The sequence below is a fragment of the Sabethes cyaneus genome, chromosome 2, assembly GCF_943734655.1.
Source record: "Sabethes cyaneus chromosome 2, idSabCyanKW18_F2, whole genome shotgun sequence".
Taxonomy (NCBI): Eukaryota; Metazoa; Arthropoda; class Insecta; order Diptera; family Culicidae; genus Sabethes; species Sabethes cyaneus.
In genome coordinates, this window is record NC_071354.1 from 82,725,427 (window position 1) to 82,746,434 (window position 21,008).

Consider the following 21,008-nt stretch of genomic DNA (forward strand, 5'->3'; position numbering starts at 1 on the left):
GAATCTCGGAATTTTGAAGTCTGAAGAACAGGTTTGATGCGGATGTGAATAACGTGTTTATGCAGGCAGAGATGATTTCTCCTCAGAATGAAAAAAGAGAAGAGAAAAATTCACATTTTACTCAGTCGCGATTTATACTAGGGTACGGGACTTGGTACGGGAGGGTATTTCAAGCCCATTAAACGGTAGCCTAAACAATCAGGATCAGGAATTACGTTGAAACTATATTTATTCGAGACAAGATTTTTATACCAGTTGATAGAATAATATTTACTGAATATCGGCGTGTATTTTCATCTTAATGAAACGCTACTGAATTCGAGTTATAGTCGCGAGAAATGATGAAGTCACTGCGACTAAATTGGGCCCATTTCCTATAGTGGTGTCTGTGTTTTCTAAATCCGACAGGCCGAACTAGCCAGCACAGGGATTAAATGCTTTTCAAAAACAGATCAAAATAGAGACCGATAGATAAAATGTCGGTATTGCCTAGATACCGGCTCATTGAAGAAAACTAGTTTTGCAGTGACAACAGCTTGCTGCTGGCCCTAGTGTATCATTGAATCGTACATATACACTAGCACCAGAAGCAAGTGGTTGTCAGTGGTGTTACTAGGTATGTTAACCAGATAGAAGAGTTTCAGGAGTAATTGCCTCACACATTGGTAGTAGTGTAACTAGAGCACCATATGCTGAAATTAAAAACAAAATGCTGCAAGTGCTAGTAAATGAAAATTGATTTATGTTTTCATATCAGAAGGGAATTTTTGTGTTCTTTCGTGATAAAAAGAAGTAGAATTGTTCTGTGAGTCCATATTCACAGCTGTTTAGTTTCTAGAATAAGTAAACGTGATTATAATTGTGTGTTTTCCAAACCATCATCAAGAGCGAATACGCGTAAGCGATTGCTGGCTGGTTATTGTTATATAGCGGCAAAGTTTTTATTTGGGAAAATGTAGCCAAAAAAGGCAGTGTATGCCGAAGTTAGTAGCGTGCTGGGAATACCCTCCCGTACCCTACTCCGTTTTGTTTTAACTTTTTTCTTTTTTACTGACCGCGATTTTTTTTGTGTTAACCTTAGTTTCATCGGCAAAGTTTTACAAGAGTATATGGTTCTAGGCGATTATTGAAAGACTCAAAACACATATTTTTGCAGAAGCTTGCAAATCTCTAGGACCTTTCCTTACAAAGTTATCGCTTATTTAAGCTTTATTTTTCCTTAACTTCACGAGCCAGTAGCCGCTTGCCCCATTTTACTCCATGGGCTCGTGAAGCTATGAAAATTTAAAGCTTGAATATGCGATAACTCTGCAAGTAAAGGTCCAAAAGATTTGCGGTTTTCTGCAAAAACGTGTATTTTGAGAGCGTCGATAATTGCCTGGAACATTGTATGCTTGTAAAATGCAACTAACAAAAGCTAAGTATGAAAAACCAATTTTAAAAAAAGTTTTAAAGAATATGCCCTATAGTTCAGCATTAGATAAAGAGAAATTTTATTTCTTCACCAAAGTTGCTTGTTTTTACAATATTTACAACTTTGCCGATGAAACTATGTCTATATTTCTTAACACAAAAAAGTGATTTTTTTTATTTTCATTACAGTAAGTAATGACGAACTTTTGACAGTTTTCGATTAAGGGGGATATTCATATGAACAAACGTGCCTAAGACCATAAGTGATAAAATGAAAGCAAACGACACTAGAAAAAAAGTTCCACTTTTCACCCTTTTGGACCACTGTGGCCAATGTTTTTGGCTCAAAGAAAGGTATTCCAGTTTACACTGCAAACTGCTTGCAGAATTGGGCCCTGACACCGCTGTTGTACGATTTTGACTTTCAACAGATTCCAACTGACAAACTTGGTATTGCTAAATTACTGTCCCGGCTGATGTCATCCCAACGTCGACCGGATAAAGACTACGTGATTGCTTCCGTTCACGTTGAATCTGAAGCACAACTAGTTCTCGTAGCATCAGCAATCTACCAGTTATGCACCAGACAATCGTGGCTAAAACGAACACGGATGCAGTTCTTCAGCAAGTGGTCAATTTCATTATCAACGCTTGGTCATCAAATACGAAACAGATTACCGATCTTGATGGCAAAAAATGCATCGTGGACACCTTGGGATCGACCTATAAAATCTCTGGCGCACAGTTACATATCCGGCCCAATGTCGACGACGATGTGGCGAAATTTGTTCAGTAGTGCAAAGCGTGTACTGAAGCAGCGAATTCTCCACCAAAAGCACCCTGGAGTCGTGACCCATTCCAGTTCGGCCGTGACATCGTATTCATATTGACTTCGCTAGCCCTATTGATGGGTATTACTATATCGTCATCGTGGATGCTTTTTCCAAGTGACTCGAAATGTTCCGCACTCGATCCACTCGATTGAACATACTTCGTAAGACGTTTTCCCGTTTTGACAACCCAGAATAATTGGTTTTGGACAACGGAACAATTCACAAATAATTCACCAGCGAGCGGCTCCAGCAGTCCAACGACCAAATCGAACGGTTTGCCGACTGCTTCAAGTGTGGCCTGAAGAAACTAAACTATGGAGAAGGTTCATCTACACTGGAGCTTCTGCACACATCTCTTCAAGGTTCTGCTCTACTCCAAATCCATCTACCCCGGAATCAATGTACCCGACTGAAGCGGTCTTTGAGAGACCAACGTGCAACAAGTTGGACCTGCTAAGAAAACATGATTCGCTAATAAGCTGAAAGGAATCGCAAACAAGATGAACAGTTCAATCGTCTATATGGAGCTATCAAATGCAACTTCAAGGAAACCGGCCTGGTTACGTTGAGCAGCGCCGCAAAAATGCCTAGTCTTGGATTCACGTCCGAGTCCTCGACTATATCGTTGCACTGGACACGGCAGGACGATCGAAGCTGGTCAGGTCGCATGTTAACCAATAAGGACGAGGTTCAATCTATAATGGCACCTGCTAGAGTCGATTCAGCAGAATTTAGGTCTGGCTCGAATTTTGTTCCGTTTATTGAAGAAGCAGACGACGAAGCGTCATCCACACCAACACCGAAGCCATCCAATTAAAGTGTAATGATCCTGAGACGTTCTACAACGTACAACCCACCTTTAAGAGAGAGAGAGAGAGATGTAGCAGGCCCTGCTTTGCAAAGTCATGAATCTCATTTATTTAATAAAGATTGTCAAAATATTATCAATTTAGTTTAGATACACGGCTTTTGCAGTCTACTAAAATGATTTTAAAACGATATTTGTTGTATATCCGACGTTTCGACCGTTGGTTTCGGTGTTTTTCAAAGGAAATCTAGCTGTATTTGTTTTACTGACAACATGTAACACACAAAATTACAATTTTACTCACATAGGTATCGTTTTACGTTAACCTTTATATCCCCGACACCAAAAATGAACGTACTTTCAGTTACACTTTTGGCTCTATCTCCACTGATTTTCAATCGATTTTTATGCAACTAGTCTTAAAAGAACCACATTAGATTGGCCTTTAATGAAAAAATATGCTGGTAAATTATGGTTCCACTTTTCCGGCGATATTCCAGATCGCGGTGGGATTTTTTTTTTGACGTCATAAGTAGCAGATGAAACAAAATTAGAAATCTGTTTAATTGACAGCGCAAAAGTTATCCATTTTATTTGTAGTCACTAATAATGACTTTTACACTATCCTGTAAAGCGCTATCCTGGCTTAAGCCTCACTCTCCGGAACACTCGTTGTCGGTTCTACCGGGCCTCAAAAGTGGTCATTTGGAATTCTCTTCGAAAATATGGCAAATGGGGTATCAAATAACAGGATTTTTCAATACGAGCTCTTTAGTGCACATTTGGATGTATTTTGAGTCGATCTGGACATTCCGGAATATCCATCATCGGTTCCACCGGAACTCAAAAGTGGTCATTTGGAATTCTTTTCGAAAATATGGCAAATGGGTTGTGAAAATGTCCAAATCGCCTCAAAATACATCCAAATCCGGTGATTTCATACCCCATTTGCCATATTTTCGAAGAGAATTCCAAATGGCCACTTTTGAGTTCCGGTAGCACCGATGCCGGATGTTCCGGAATGTCCAGATCGTCTCAAAAAACGTCCAAATATACACTACAGAGCTCGTGTTAAAAAATCCTGTCATTTGATACCCCATTTGCCATATTTTCGAAAAGAATACAAAATGACCACTTTTGAGTTCCGGTAGAACCGACAACGGATGTTCCGAAGAGTGAGGCGTAAGCCACCGCTCTACAGGATAGTGTAAAAGTCATTATTAGTGACTACAAATAAAATGGATAACTTTTACGCTGTCAATTAAACAAATTTCTAATTTTATTTCATCTGTTACCAATGACGTCAAAAAAAATTCCACTGCGATCTGGAATATCTCCGGGAAAATGGAACCATAATTTACCAGCATATTTTTTCATTAAAGGCCAATCTAATATGGTTCTTTTAAGACTAGGTGCATAAAAATCGATTGAAAATCAGTGCAGATAGAGCCAAAAGTGTAACTGAAAGTACCTTCATTTTTGATGTCGGGGACGTAAAGGTTAAGCGCACTAGCTCTACGGTGTTGTTAAGAAATTTTTAGTCCAAGTTTTACACATACTTTTGTTTGATCAAAATTTGTTCGTAACACCCTTTACGTGACTGGTAATAGCAACGGGATTGTGTACCCAATCTTCGCGTTGAATACTCGCATCACAGTTAGCACCAAGAAGAGGTTGGTACCATGAGAGATTCGGTAGCTGGAAGTGGAAACGATATTGCACCTTGAAGTTAGGCATTCGTTTACCAGCAGGCTCTAATTGAGGATATTACCCAAGCACCAATTTGAGTTTTATTGCAATTTTATAATGGTATTTATGACCAATTCTGATTATTATTCTGGTCTGGTCATTATAAGAGCGTTATAAAACCTTTAATGGTACTTAGAAAGCGTTCCTTTGTTGTCCGAGAATGAGTTATTCAGACATTACATAGTAAAACTCACTTAAATTTGAACTAACTTCTGTTTGTGTGGTGAATGACCACATTCAAATAAAAAAAATCTGTTTCTGTGAAAATCTGACAGTAAACCCAATTCATTTCAGTCCAATTCATCCAATATAATGCTTGATGAAATATCCTTTGTCGTAGGTACGTTATTAATGTGTGCTTGTGCTAACGATTGTAATTTCATCGTAACTTAGTAATCAACCGAGCGACGTTCAATCTGTAGTGCATTTACAGTGACACCAACAATGAAAATTAACAGTATTTTATTATGTGCAGGCCATAATTCATATGTGAAAAACACTTACTAGCAGTTTTCTATAATTCAAAGTTATTCAACCTAATTATGCCATCATAAAGTTTTACCTTATACGATAGGTATCTTTCTACAGCATTCATTGACTTCGTTTGCCGTATGAATTACAAGCGTGAAATCTCAAGGGAGATTTAACAAGAAGATTTAACGAGCATCGCGGATGAATTTGTAATGAATTCTCTTGGGTGATGGAATAATACAACCTGTACTTCAATGATGTTTTGATCAAATACCATTTTTATTCTGCAATGAACCGGCACAGCGTAAGATTAAGATGCTCTGTATAGCCATTAAAAAAATGCCAGGTCAAGCCACAGCTTGAATAATTTTCCTACCACACAACCGACCGGTCGGTCGGTGTGGTCTAGAATTGTAAAATGGATTATCCAGCGGCGGATGCTTTGGTAGTACGTACGAGATATTCCATCACATGGTTCATTAACACGTGGTTTTGGATTAACCGACGCGCGCTTGTCACCGACGGACGTGAATCATTATTAGCGGCAGCGGCGCTGTTACTGTTGGATGTTGCGGACGCACTGAACAAGTTGGAAGCATTCACAGACGCTGTCACATTCGAAAACCTTGAAGCCGAAGGAATTTTTTAACTAGATCGATTTCAAATCGATTCATTGACATTGGAAACGATGTGGATTCCATTGAGGCTAGTCTTATGAGGTTTTAAGCAGCAGACTCTCGTGCGAATGAATTCTAAATATGAAGCTGCAATTGATTGCCGTTAAACTTCTCGTAAGTTGAAAAGTTATTTAATAAAATAACTGTACAACAATGAATAAATTACTCAAATTTCAGTCAGCAGCGATTTTCACTGTCGATGATTATTAATATGTTTATTAATATGTGCTTCTTTATCCATCGATAAGCAATTTATTCGACTACCAGTTATGGTACGTGACCAATCCGTGTGGCCCGTTCACCGACTATCGACTATTTAATTGGTATTTACGTAAAAGTCACCAACACTAACACGGCGCGCCGGTCAGGTGTGATCTGCCGTTTGCGCCAGCAGTGGCAATGGCAACAAGTCGGATATTGAATAATTCATCGAAGATACAACAACCGCTATCGTATGAAACAATTAAATCCCCTTTGTGTTCATGGGCAAGATCAATCGTCAATAAGCCAGTTAAAGTCAATATCATTAGATAATGAACCGAGTTCGAAAGTGTGAGTTGCACTTTCACTGTCTTTCATTTCCAATTTAGGCAGCATCACTGGAACAATTGTGACGGCAGGCTACCGAACTTGATTTATTGGTACCTATCGTGATTTTATGACCGCATCAGATACAAATAAGGCACATCGGCTCATAAAAGTGCGGATAAAAACATTTAAATAGTTTGTTTGAGAAGCCCCAAAAGTCTGCACAAGTCCTCACAATTGTTGGAAAACAATGAAAAACAGATTTTCTCAAAATTTTAAACCAATCTTTATATTTTTTAGTGTAACAAATTCAAAAATATATTGTGTAGATTTTTCTTTTGATCAAAATGATTCAAGTTCAAATTATAATGCTTTAAAGTTAGGTAGTATATTTTTGGGGTTTCTCAAACAAACGATTCTTTGTTTCCCTTTTCACTGTTCTTTTCCTAAATTAGTGTATTGCAAATTGTGACGGTAGACTACCGAATTTCAAAAATAAAATGAGCAACATTCGAGCAGTAGCATCTCAAAATCTAAACAGCATCAATTGCCGAGATCATCAGTCACAAGTACTAAGAAAGTGAGAAGGTAGAAAACTCATATAAAGGAAAATTAGCTGACACTCTCGTGCTTGTGACTGGACCTGAGAACCTGAAAACGAACATAAACCAACTTATTTTATCACCTCCTATATCCCTGCGGTTTTCCATGCATCTGATGGATTATTGCTTTATTCAACTTTAATCCCTAGATTCATATTTGTTCATCTTAACAGATTGTTTACAGATTTAAACGTCGCATATATGAAGTCACCTCAGGAGACGGTATTTTGACGATGATAAAGTTGAATAAAAACCAAACTGCCACGAATGGAACATCTGGTTGCACAACACTTTCTCTTCAAAATGCAACGCAAATGTCAAGCAAACATGATAGTTTTTTTTTGCATTCCTCAACATGTTCGCCATTTAGGCCACAGGAATCCGGTGTGTCATTTTTGCCCAAAAATATGATAATTGGTTTGCATCTGCTTACGGAATAGAAGCTATTGAATTAATCCGGCCGGCTTATTATATTGAATTTTCTGTCGCCGGCAGTCGATCGTCCAAAAAGTCAACGATCTCCATACCTTCATCTAGCTTCGGGATGCCAAGTGACGAACCATCGGCGGACTATACAATATTTTACTTTAATATTAGTTATTAAAGTCTTTATGCAATTGTAAAAGAGGCTAACAAAGTTGTAAAAAATTGAAATGACTTGATATGCGTTTATGAGCCTTTATGCAGGATATCAAAAGTTATGTTTGAAATCAACAAATACATTCCACATAATATTTATTTTGCTATAACATGCTATATAAATGTGACATTGGATAGGATTGGATGACGAATCACCGTGTGGTTTGTAGTCTACTAGAAAATGAATGGTTGAAGGTTGATGTCGATTAACCAACAACAATCGCAATCATAATTTACTTTCACAGTCGCGCTCTATTCAAAGCTATTTCACGATTATAAGAAAATTTCAAAAATTTTATGCCGGAAAAAATTATTTGATAAGACTACTAAAAGTGTTTCAGCATTCCTTAACAAGTTATTGTAGCTTGGAAAATAATAAAGCGTTCATGAAACCCTTAGACTTCTAAAAGTTGTTTTCAAAGCTATGAAAGAGCTTAACAAAGTTATAAAAATTTTAAATCCCTTCAAGGGCGTCTTTGACTCTTTATGCAGAATATCAAAAATTTTTATTTGAAATCAACAAAGGCCACATGATATTTATTTTGCTATAATATTGAATGTGACATTGAGATTGGGTTGGATGGGCTGACGAGCGAACGAACGGGTCGTTTATAGTCAGCTAGAAAATGAATGGTATAAGGTTAATGTCGTTTAACCAATCACAATCACAATCACAATCATAATCTACTTTCACTGGCAGACGAAACTGAACCGCGAAACTATGTGGTTCAACAATCTATCAATCTTATCTATAGAAATTTCTGGTCGCTTGCAATGGATGTTTAATATCTATTTGTAAGCTTGATTATCGTTCATTCATGGGTTTTATTGAGCTTTGTTTACCAGCATTCCAGGGCCTTTCAGTTGGCTTCGAGGTATGGCACTGGTCGGATTACCTACGAATGGCCGAAACACAAATGGCCGAATTAGCAAATGGCATAATATATCTAATGGCCGAATCACTAATGGCTGAATCACAAAAGGGCGAAACACGAATGGCCGAACTTCATATTTGGCTGAAAATATTGACGGCCTTCAACCTGTACAAACGTTGGGTACATGCTGCACGCTATGTCCTAAGGCAATTATTGTTTAACTTTCATGCACGTCAAATTTTTCTTCCCAGGATGTTAGTATTGGTCAAAACAATTAATTTGGAGAAGGTCTTGAAATATTCTATCTTGGGTTTTTTACAAAATTCAATTTTTTCAAGGTTATATAGGGGTCATTCCCTCTCAAGTGATCATATCCGTTGTAATCGACCACCACCGATTTCAACCAAATTTGGTATAATTAGTTATTCTGACCCCACATTCAATTTCCCAAAGTTTTATACGGATTGATCAATCCCCCTTGCAGTCAAGCTTCTCCAATTTTCTTAGATTTTCGAAAAAACTCATTTTTCACTGCATGTTACTGCAAGGGGGATTGATCAATCTGTATAAAACTTTGAGAAATTGAATGTGGGGTCAGAATAAGTAATTATACCAAATCTGGTTGAAATCGGTGGTGGTCGATTACAACGGATATGATCACTTGAGAGGGAATGACCCCTATATAACCTTGAAAAAATTGAATTTTGTAAAAAACCCAAGATAGAATATTTTAAGACCTTCTCTAAATTAATTGTTTTGACCAATACTAACATCTTGTGAAGAAAAATCTGAGGTGCATGAAAGTTAAATAATAATTTCCTTCGGACATAGCGTGTGCTGTCCTTACTCGCTGCCGCTCGTTCGGACTTGACTAAGGGATAATCCCTACTAGTCAGTAAGCCTAGCAAAATGCGTGCACCTACATAGTAGTGCGTAGTGGCCGGCGGTTCCGACGGCGGGTCACCTGCGCAAACTTCGACCTTCTGTGACTGTTGTTGAAATTCGGCCATTTGGATTTCGGCCATTCGTGATTTGGCCATTTGTGTTTCGGCCATTCGGTACCAGCCTCACTGGTCTTACAAACTAGGCGTCACATGCTCAAATCTAGACTGAGTGAGGCCGTTAGAGTCAATAGGATTCTGACCTGTAATAGCTGACTGCAAAGTCTGTTGTATAAAAACAGAAGGTCAAGTTTCGAAATCGGTATCTAGCACTTAGGATTTTTTTCCAGCTTTGATAAGTAAGTTGGTTTAAAGCTATTTAAGAAGGATAAAAAATTTCAAAATTTTAAAATCGTAGAAAAATTATTCGAAAAATGTTTCAGCATCCTTTAACAAGTTCGATTCATTTGTTTTATAAAAAGAACATCGTATTAAAGCATATTTTAATAAGCTCTTCACTTGACTTTGTTGAGAATGGTGAACCAAAAAACCTAAATAACGTAGCTTTAAATCATTTAATACGACTAATAACTGCTTGAGAATAGTTTGACAAGCTCGGATGGAGCGCGAGAACAGCTGAAGCGCGTTCCCGTGAGGCCAGTTCATTTTGAACTGGAATACGGTTGTAGTTAATATTATTTGCATTGCAGATTGTAACTAATACAATTGTTCAGAAAGGTCGATCTCCTAAACTGAAGCTTAAGGTAAGATATAATTTCGAATCAGCATCTCACTAACTCAATTAACAATTTTGTTGCACATTTATTTAATGTAGATTTTGAATCTATTGAATCATTACAAAGGTCTATCTGCCAAACAAATAAATCAAAAGCCGTTTAGTTTTAACTGATCAGGGTGATCTGACTGTAAAACTCTAACCGTTCTTCACGCTTCTATATATTTTCAAGTTAACAAGGCTGGCTGGATGAATTAGACTTTTAAGCATAACAAACTTTATGGTTTATAGAATAATACGAAAAGCTTCATTGCCACTATTATCGCAGCGAAAAATCTATACAGAAACAAGCTCTATCCCCATAATGAGAAAAATGACGCATGATTTCAGGATTCTAGTGCATTATTTAAAAAAATAAACCATGAACAATAATCATGATAGGGCCAAAATAGTCCATAAAACTAATAATGGCACCCACACCTCAATTCGTAATCGCCATTTTTAATTTTTTAGTTCAAGTTTTTCAACTGAACCTTAATTTCACTTGACTTTTGATTTGATAACAATTGAAACAAGTTGGTGAAAATATAACTGTGCTTTAGTTACAGAAATTCCTATCCCAACCTCCTTTTGGTTTTAGCCGGTATACAAGCAATCTTAATGAAAATTGGGTAACCAAATCCAATCTCCATGGATGAAATTCATGGTCGTATACTGACAGGAAACGGGACACTCATGCGAATGCTGAGTGTTGGTGCCAGTATTCCTGGTTTCTGGCACTACCAGCTTTGAGCGAACGTAACATTGGTCATATCTGGACATGCTCCAAAGACTCCCGGAAACTTCCAGATAAGTGGCCATTTTCGAACAAGAATGAAAACTTAAGTCACATCAGAATTCAAAAACTAGATAGATGAAGCCAGACCTCCTATCTAAAATAACGTTGGGGGTCCCCGAAACATGTCCATCCAGAAATGGTCAACGTGGTCCGAGTTTGTTGAAATTGGCTTCCATTCTAGTTTTTGAATTCTAGTGTGATTAGGAGTGTCGCAGGATGTGTTTTAGCTCAGGTCAGCGCGAATTGACCTTTTTCCCCGGGGTCACATAAGCCGAAACATTTCCGGATGGTCCTAATATAACTCAAATTCCCTAAAATGGTCGCCAAGGGGTGTATGATGAAAATAAGTCAATATCGACTACGTTGGTTTTAGAAGTTCATTGATAAATAGCGAAAGTAAAATGGGTTCAAGAATACTTCCCTGGAAGACGCAGGAAACATTCGGAAGTATGGGTTAGTTCTCCTCAGAAAGTGGTAAAATTCAGTCTCAACATACTACCACATTGGGATGATGCCTTCAATTAAAATAGCAATTACAAAATTACATAGTAATTGTTCATAAGTAAAGGCATTCAGCAAAAGAGGACACACCACAATAGATCAAAGAGCTGGTCGCAGTGGTCCAAGGTCCCCAACAAGGAAAAGAAAGAAGAAGGGTGGTGTCTTTGGAGAAGTTTATTTATGAATATGAAGCGCAAATTAGGGTGACCGTGAATTGACCTTTATGGGTGTTACAAACTTTTGTTTTTTTAAAATAATTTCAAAAAAAATATTTTCCTCCAAAAAGTTATAGAACTTACTAAATTAAGGAACTTGGCTGAATGTATCTCTTGCTGGTTGCGAAATATAATGTTAAACACAAAGACCATTTATAAATCAACTAGCTGACCCGACAAACTTCGTATTGCCACAAATTAACCTGTGTTGTACATAAATCATGAATCTCGGATGATCTTTGTCACAATCTCGAGTTTTGCAAGCCCCCCAGTGGGCGGCGCTTCCGACGGCGGGTCACCGGCAACACTCGCACACACTGAATAATCTACTGTTACTATAGATAGTTTTTGTGGTCTTGTATTGACTAATGTTTTATGGAAGAGTCTCGAATTTCTCGAGTTCGATTAGTTTTTGAGTTTCGCAAAAATTTCTGTTTTATTTGTATGAGAGTCCATATCCCCCTACCACAGGGGTGAGAGGTCTCTAACTATCGTAAAATAAATTCAAGACTCCAAAATCTCCCACATGCCAAATTTTGTTCCATTTGCTTGATTAGTTCTCGAGTTATGAGGAAATTTGTTTTTCATTTGTGTAGAAGCACCCCCTCTTAAAGTTGGGAGGGGTCCTAATTCACCATAGAAAATATTTTTGCCTCCAGAAACCTCCACATGCAAAATTTGGTTCTATTTGCTTGATTAGTTCTCGAGTTATAAGGAAATTTGAATTTCATTTGTATAGGAGCCCCCCCTCCTAAAGTGGGTAGGGGTCCCAATTCATCATAGAAAAAATGTTTGTCTCCAAAAACACCCACGTGCCAAATTTGGTTCCATTTGCTTGATTAATTCTCGAGTTATGAGGAAATTTGTATTTCGTTTGTATAGGAGCCCCCCGTCTTAAAGTTGGGAGGGGTCCTAATTCACCATAGAAAATATTCTTGCCCTCGAAAACTTTCACATGCCAAATTTGGTTTCATTTGCTTGATTAGCTCTCGAGTTATGAGGAAATTTGTATTTCATTTGTATAGGAGCCCCCCTCCTAAAGTGAGGAGGGGTCCCAGTTCATCATAGCAAAAAATTTTGTCTCCAAAACACCCACGTGCCAAATTTTGTTCCATTTGCTTGATTAGTTCTCGAGTTATGAGGAAATTTGTATTTAGTTTGTATAGGAGCCCCCCCTCTTAAAGTGGGGAGGGGTCCTTATTCACCATAGAAAATATTCTTGCCCTCGAAAACTTTCACATGCCAAATTTTGTTCAATTTGCTTGATTAGTTCTTCAGTTATGAGGAAATTTGTATTTCATGTGTATAGGATCCCCCCCCCCCCTCCTAAAACGGGGAGGGGTCCCAAACTATCATAGAAAAAATTTTTGTCTCCAAAAACACCCACATGCCAAATTTGGTTCCATTTGCTTAATTACTTCTCGAGTTATGAGGAAAATTGTGTTTCTTTGGTACAGGAGCCCCCCCCCCTCTTAAAGTGGGGAGGGGTCCTAATTTACTATAGAAAATATTCTTGCCCTCGAAAACCTTCACATGCCAAATTTGGTTCCATGTGCTTGATTAGTTCTCGAGTTATGAGGAAATTTGTATGGAAGGCCCCCCTTTTAAAGAGGAGAGGAGTTAAAATTCCCCTTATAAAGAGGGGAGGGGTCTCAATTTACCATAGAATAAATTCTTGTCACCGAAAACACCCACATGCCAAATTTTGTTCTATTTGCTTGATTAGTTGTCGAGTTATGCAGAAATTTGTGTTTCATTTGTATGGGAGCCCCCCCTCTTAGTGGGGGGAGGGGTTTCTAACCATCACTAAAACCTTTCCTGGCCCCAAAAAACCTCTACATGCATATTTTCATGCCGATTGGTTCAGTAGTTTTCGATTCTATAAGGAACATACGGACAGACAGACAGACAGACAGACAGACAGACAGACAGACAGACAGACAGACAGACAGACAGACAGAAATCCTTCTTTATAGGTATAGATTATGCTCAATAACTTTACACGTATTTTTTTTATTGCTTTCAAATGTTATACAAATTTAGTCAATATGTTAAAATACAAATTTTCTCTGAAGACTGTTTGTCGGACGGATTTTAAATGAATTATGAAACATTTAAGAAAAAGAATTCGCACTATTCAAATTTTGTTTTCAGTTTCGGGCAACATCTGGCGTAGCAATACAATATGGCGCACCAATTTGATAATTGATCTTATTACGGTTGCTGGTCAAATCGCAATAAATCTGTTAGTTTTATATAGCTTCTAGGTGACCCGACTTCGTATTACCACAAATTAAACTGTGTTGTACATAAATCATGAATATCGGAAGATCTTTGTCACAATCCCGAGTTGTGCCAATTTCTAAGGAGTTCAACATTAGATGATTCATTTTGGCAGTTAAGTATCTATGAAAGCATCCCAAGTAACCAATAAACATCACCAATGCTATTCAAATGCAAGCCAATAAGCATTTAAGTCGCTTAAATGCTACTTAGATGCTATTTTGGCAAAATATACAGCTACTTTACTGCTAACCTTCTTATAGTGCTTTTCTCATACTCTTATAGTACTGACAATGCTAATTTGTAGCTAATTACCGACACAAAAAATTTGAATAGAATTTTGGATGCCAATTTACAACACCTATGCAGTCCAAAAGCTAATATACAACAACGTGCAGTATAAAATGCCAGATGTGCTGATTTGTTGCTTATGTTAAATTGTTAATGCTTGGTTACCTGGAATGGGTAGTCTAATATACAAATTTGCAATTTTTCCTCACAGTAAAGTAGAAAACTACTGCCCTCATTGCTTAGCCAGAAGGCGGATAACAATATTCACCGTGATTGTACAACATTTCGCGGAATACCATTTCGTGAAAAACCTTTAACGGAATCTACTATTTCACGGAAAACTTTTTCGTGGAAAGTACCATTTCGTAGGGGTGATCCTCTCCTTACTCGCTGTCGCTGTAATAGAGATCAGTAGACCTAGGAAAATCAATAAACCTAGACAGCGGTGATTTCTGCGGGGTTGCCCCCGTGCTCCCGCTTCCGACGGCGGATCTCCGGCAACAATCGCGGTCGTCTCGCCCTGAATGTTCTAGTGTTACTATAACTGTTATTATTTGGCAGGGTCTACAGAGAAATTTAACAAGACTGAAGTTTGATGTTTTCTCGACGTTTAGACACTTTGCTGGTGTTTTTTCAAGGGGGGAAAACATCAAACTTCCTTCTTGATAAATTTCTCCGAAGACTGCCCTGCCAAATATTAACAGTTACAATTGAATCCAGTCGATAAAAAGCATAGTGTTACTATAGATAGTTTTTGTGGTCTTCTGTGGTCTTTCTGTTTTATTTGTATGAGAGTCTTTATCCTCCTACCACAGGGGTGAGGGGTATCAAACCATCATAAAAAAATTCCTGCCACCAAAACACTCCACATGCCAAATTTGGTTTTATTTGCTTGATTAGTTCTCGAGTTATGAGGAAATTTGTATTTCATTTGTATAGGAGCCCCCCCCCCCTCCTAAACAGGAGAGGAGTCCTAATTCATCATAGAAAAATTCTTGCCTCCGAGAATCCCCCCATGCCAAATTTGGTTCCATTTGCTTGATTAGTTCTCGAGATAAGAGGAAATTTGTATTTCATTTGTAGGGAAGCCTCCCTTCTAAAGGGGAGAGGGGTCATAATTCCCTTTTTAAAGAGAGGAGGGGTCTAATTCTTGCCTCCAAAAACACCCACTCCCCAGACAGATAGAAATCGGTTTTTATAGGCATAGATTAAAACGGTAACACTCTGACCAATCAGATTTATTTCTGCTGTTATGAAGAATATTAGAGTTCAACACCAGAATCATTTCTGCGAGGCTCTACAGGGTACCTCGATATAAGACAACCTCGTTATAAAACAACCTCGATATAAGACAATTCGATATAAAACAATTGTTATCTCGATATAAGCACACCCCTTTAACATAGTTGGTAACGATACCAGAGCTAATTTTCCATTCCAAAATCGGCGCCATGGAGATATCCATTTTTTCAAAATAATCCTAAAAGCTAAAAATTGTGAAAAACAATAGCTCAAACAATAATAAATAGTTTACAACACGTAAACACACAACACAGAGTAAAATTAGCGACTGCTAATCCAAAAATTGTTTGGCAAAATCATGTTTCGATATAAGACAATTTCGATATAAGACAACTTTTTGAAAAAATTAATTGTCTTATATGGAGGTATCCCTGTATTGCCATTTTTTAGTATTTTGTTTAAGCTCGCAAACAAAAATTTATCAAAGCAAAGTGTTTTGCAGATAGAAAGTTATTATCAATCAGTTTTCCATCAGTTTATCCACCTATCATATCAATATGCACGTTAAAATTTGATGCGCATATGCTGCAAACTAATGGAGACCGCTGAAAATTTATTAATTATTTTATGGGATATTTTATTATGGTCCCTATAAACCAAATCGATCAGGATGATCTGACAGTAATACTTTAACTTTTCTGCTCTCGGATGTATTTTCAGGTTAGCAATACTGGTGGACTGCTCAGATTTTTACCAGTGCAAGCTGTATGCTTTATAGTTTTGTAGCGAAGAGCTCCATTAACTAATGGTGGTAGCTATCAAGCAGCAAAAAGCATAATCCATAAAAAAGCCATATAAAAATCCTTTATGAAGAATGGGCCTCTGGCAATTTTATAGCGGTCATTAAAAAGTTCTGGTGGAGCTCATAGTTTTATGAACAGTTTTATGAAATTGGTTATGAAAACTACTGGAGGAATGTAATAAAACTTACGTTACTTGAGTGAGGCAACGAAATAAGCACGTGGAATTGTTAGTTGAACTCCATATACATTGCAGGGAACAACGACTCGTAACGGCACTTAATTGGATGATTTCTACGATTTAGGGGAAGGAGAAATAATTGAGAGAATGTATAGAATGAGTGATTTGCCCATCTAGAGATAGGGCAGTTGGTTTGAATTCTGTAATTACCATTGCGCTGACCAACGCTGCTGTCTACAAGGTACTTTCTCAGATCTTGTTAGGTCGTCTCTCTCCGATAGCAAAATATTTCGGAGGACGACACTAGGCGTTTTTCATGGCGACTTCTGCTGCTACGGATCATATTTTTACATTCTAACAAATTCTTGTGCGACAAATTTTTGTGGATTTTAAGGCCGCATGCGATGCAGTCGAACACGAATTCCTAGTTCAACGGACGTGGCTGATCAAAGCTGCCATAAAACGAGTGTACTCCTCGCGATGAAAATTGCAACAAGCAGATGAACTACCCTGTACATCGTTTAACATCTCCATGGGGGGGCGAAAGTTTTGAAGAGTGTACACTCAAGTACTTGTTTTTACACGGTTTGTTTTTAAGATTATTTTTAACGAGGCAACTTAAGGACCATTCATTTATTTCTCAATACATTTGGGACCGGCTCAACATTCGTAGTGTAGTTTGTAAATGGTCCCTAAAATGCATCGTTGTTGAGTAATCCAAAAACTAAAACAAACCGTGTAAAAAAACACATTAGTGTATTGAAGCGAGGGCTCGATTTTCGGTAAGACATACCAACCATCGTACACCTGCCGAATGTCCGGGGGTGTAGAAGCAGAAGTACAACAACAACTGTAGGCGGGTAAAAAGATTGCTAGCCAACTCAACAACCACAACAACAACAACACCCACAACAACAACCACAATAAGAACAATCACAACAACAAGCAAGTTGAGCAGCCGTTCTATTGATATTCGGTGAAATCATATTCGCAATATTTTCGAAGAATAATATTGACATGCTCAGTTGCGTAGAATTTGCAGCTGGTAAGTGAGACAGCCTCACGGGGCGAATCACTTCAAATTTAATAAATATCTTAAATATATTTATGCATATTTACATACTTTTACCCGGGTGCTAAATATATTTACCGGCATCGATGAATATTTTACGAAAGTTTCCACCTTTTCAATACGATCTTGAGCTGTCAAGTCCCATAGAGCTTTCCAGTTAGGTGTGTTTTGGTGCTTCAAAATGAGGCAAACAACAACAGTAAACAAAAGAGATGCATTCCTTTGTCACCAAGGTACAGAATGAATTTCGTCTTCCGCTGGCTTAAATACCAACAAATTTTCAAAATATATGCTTGAATTTGGAACAGGATGGAACATTTGACTGAAATATGTGCTCTGCAGTGTGGCAAACGGAGAAACACAACTAGTAATCGCTATTTTTTGGTTTGCTCCTCCAGCATCAGCTGTTCCCCAAAATGAGGTAAATATCATGTATATACACGCGTATTTCGTGTTCGCTAGTGTGGGTGCTTGAGCTGTCAGAAAGCTCTATAACAGTATGTGGCAAGAGTTGTTATGATGAGGTGGACACATTTAAAATAGTAAATATATTTATCAATATTTATCACATATTGAATATTGCTGATTGCAATGAAAATTGTACCATCCAAAGTGCGATATCGCTCTCAAAAGTGCTATTTTGCATTAAATCATTTCGGTATCTTCGGCGCACTTTTTTGTTATATTCCAGCAATAAGTGCGCCTAAGAGACCGAAACGATTTAATGCAAAATAGCACTTTTATGAGCGATATCGCACTTTGGATGGTACAATTTTCCTTGCAATTGACAATATTAATGCAGGAAGTGATTTACCCCGTGGACAGCCTAAATGATTTATTTTACTTTCATGACAAAAGATGTAAATTTTAGCAGGGCACAATAAATGGGGTTTCGAATTTCATTGAAATTCTTCAAAAGAATTATACTTCTGTGTATAATTTATTACCTATATGTCGAGAACGATCTCTTAACCTTCTGCGGCTGAGGTGCCCTAATCTTAACGATTATGCTGACGTGGTAGTCTGCTGGACACCTAACTTTAGCTTAATAATTGCTATTATTGAATGATGTAAATTCTAATTTTTATTATTTTAGAATTGAGTATATACCTTTAACAACCTGTTGGATGTAATTAGACCGCAGATATGAGTCGGGAAGACAATGAAAACTTTAGTATAAAAATACAATACATAACGCAACTGTTGCATTTTTCTGATTTCTGGTGTCTGTCAGACTACCACCTCAGCCGCAGAAGGTTAATTTGGAGAAAAGTTGTTAAAAGTTTTATTAAAATTGTAAATAGAAAATTACTGCTGAAAAATATTTAGCACAGATGCGTCGATTTTAAGCATTTTCCAATTATATTTACGAGTATTTTCAATTGAATCTAAGCACTTCACACAAATACGAAAGCTAAATTCTACTACAAAATATGGACAAAACTGTGCTAACACAGGTCATGGGTGGTAATTATATTTAAACCGGAAAAGGTTTAAGCCAAATCATTTTGTTTTCAGGCCAATTCTTGAGTAATGCCTTTCTCACCACCTTTACATTCAACAATTTTACTAATTAAAGGGTTTAGCTTGTGAATTTTCACAATCAATATTGAGCGAAAATGAAGGAACTATGTATCATTATTCATTTATTCAAGCACAAAAGCAAACACTAGGGAAAAACAATGAGTTGATGGACACGTAGCAAATATTGCGAAAATATTTATGAAGGTAAGTGAATTGACGAAGGTTAGTGAATAACCTTCCTCCGCGCAACTTGTTAAATTACTCGAATTAAAATAGCTTTTAAAAATAACCGTGAGAAACTATGCGGGTCACATTGGTTCTGTATTGATTTCAAACAATAAGGAAATTTCCTGTTCGTTTATTTTTAGCTATCTCAAATTATATTTTTCAAAAAATCGCTATTGTTTTGGTTCCGCACCTGCTCCGCAGCATACTTGAGCACCCAATAAATATTGAGAATTTCAGATTTTTGCGAGCTAATTAGCCAGGTTAATTGGTTGTGGCTTCCCAATCACCTTGTTGAATTTATTTTTTTGGCGAAACATAAATTCCACTGTATCACTGAGGCATAAATAGAACAATACAGCAGCTACTCAGGATGGATAAAACATGGGCCTATTCTCACCATGACTTGTCAGCTTTTAAGGTAATTGGTAGAGTCCATTGACACCACCGCAGTGACCTTCCATACAAAAAATCCCCATTGTTCACCATCTCGCTGAAGAAATGCAAATAGGACGAATAAATCACAAGCGAGTTCTAACGGAAGTGGCAAGGTAAGTCGTTTGTGGAAGCAAAAAAAAGCTACGATAATGTTCTAGATACGTGTGGCATGTCAGGCAACAACATGTCATTAGTTTGCAAGAAGGTTAAGGAAGCTAAAAATAAATATTTCACATTCAGTTTGAATCATTGTCCCCAATCTGAGAATAGAATAGATACTTCCTTGTTTCGGGTAAGGAAAATACGCAGTTGGGGGTTATTTGGTTGAATTGAGTCATCATTTAGCACATTTTAAGCTGCCAGACTTACCATCATAAGATCGCCGCTTTCCAGATGCTTTCGCATCAACACTGCAGCCACGTTCTGTTGATCTTGGTAAATATTACCAAACGAGTCTTCTGATTGTGGATTCTGAAAATGACAGAAAAGGAAATAATTGTTAGTCTAGGTCTAGATAATCTTCTAGTAGATTTGTAGTTTGAACTAAATAACTTTTCGAACAATTGTATAATTTGAGTTACACAACTTTTAATCAATACCGGAAGCTATGTATGCATAACTAGAAAACAAGCTCATTATTTTGCATGAATCCTTTTTACTTCATCGTTACAAACCAATTCACAAGTCATTCAACATGACAGGATGCCGTTGATGCTTCTTTTGTGCACAGTTCACACTTTCGTGTAACAACTCGCAACTCTGGCAGTCAGTCCATTTCACTTTTCTCACTTGTCAGCTGGGTACACAATGCCATCCCGAGAAAATGGCACTGTCATTTCGTAACACTCGTTGCTGCTCGCTCGTTGTGACGGAAATCGTCTCACGGCGCCAGGGCAACATATTCTTTTTTTTGCAATCGAAAGCCTAAGCGACGAACCTCGTGGTCGCGAATGGCTGCTAATACTAATAGATACATCCGCCTACGAGGTGACCGTGACAGATGTCATGTCCGATGTCCACGATATCCATGTTGCGCCGACAGGCCAACTGTCTACAAGTAGACAGTGTCTTGTTTCGTATTGGGGTACCAAAGAATGACCTAACTAAAAAGAAAAACACTTGGAGCTATTCAGTGAGTTTTCCGCAGCGAAAGATGCAATGTCACGTACCTAATAAAGTTTACTTC

At 37.7% G+C, this 21,008-nt stretch overlaps 1 protein-coding gene across 4 annotated transcripts in view; it reads right to left on the bottom strand.

Annotated features, from left to right (window-relative positions):
* LOC128738104 (venom metalloproteinase 3) overlaps positions 1 to 21,008 on the bottom strand; it is a 373,270-nt gene that overhangs the window by 154,150 nt on the left and 198,112 nt on the right. For all 4 annotated transcript variants that reach the window (XM_053832958.1, XM_053832957.1, XM_053832959.1 and 1 more), the window contains one exon: positions 20,192 to 20,293. In XM_053832958.1, the coding sequence (XP_053688933.1) occupies positions 20,192 to 20,293 (102 nt within the window). The remainder of the gene's footprint in view (positions 1 to 20,191; positions 20,294 to 21,008) is intronic.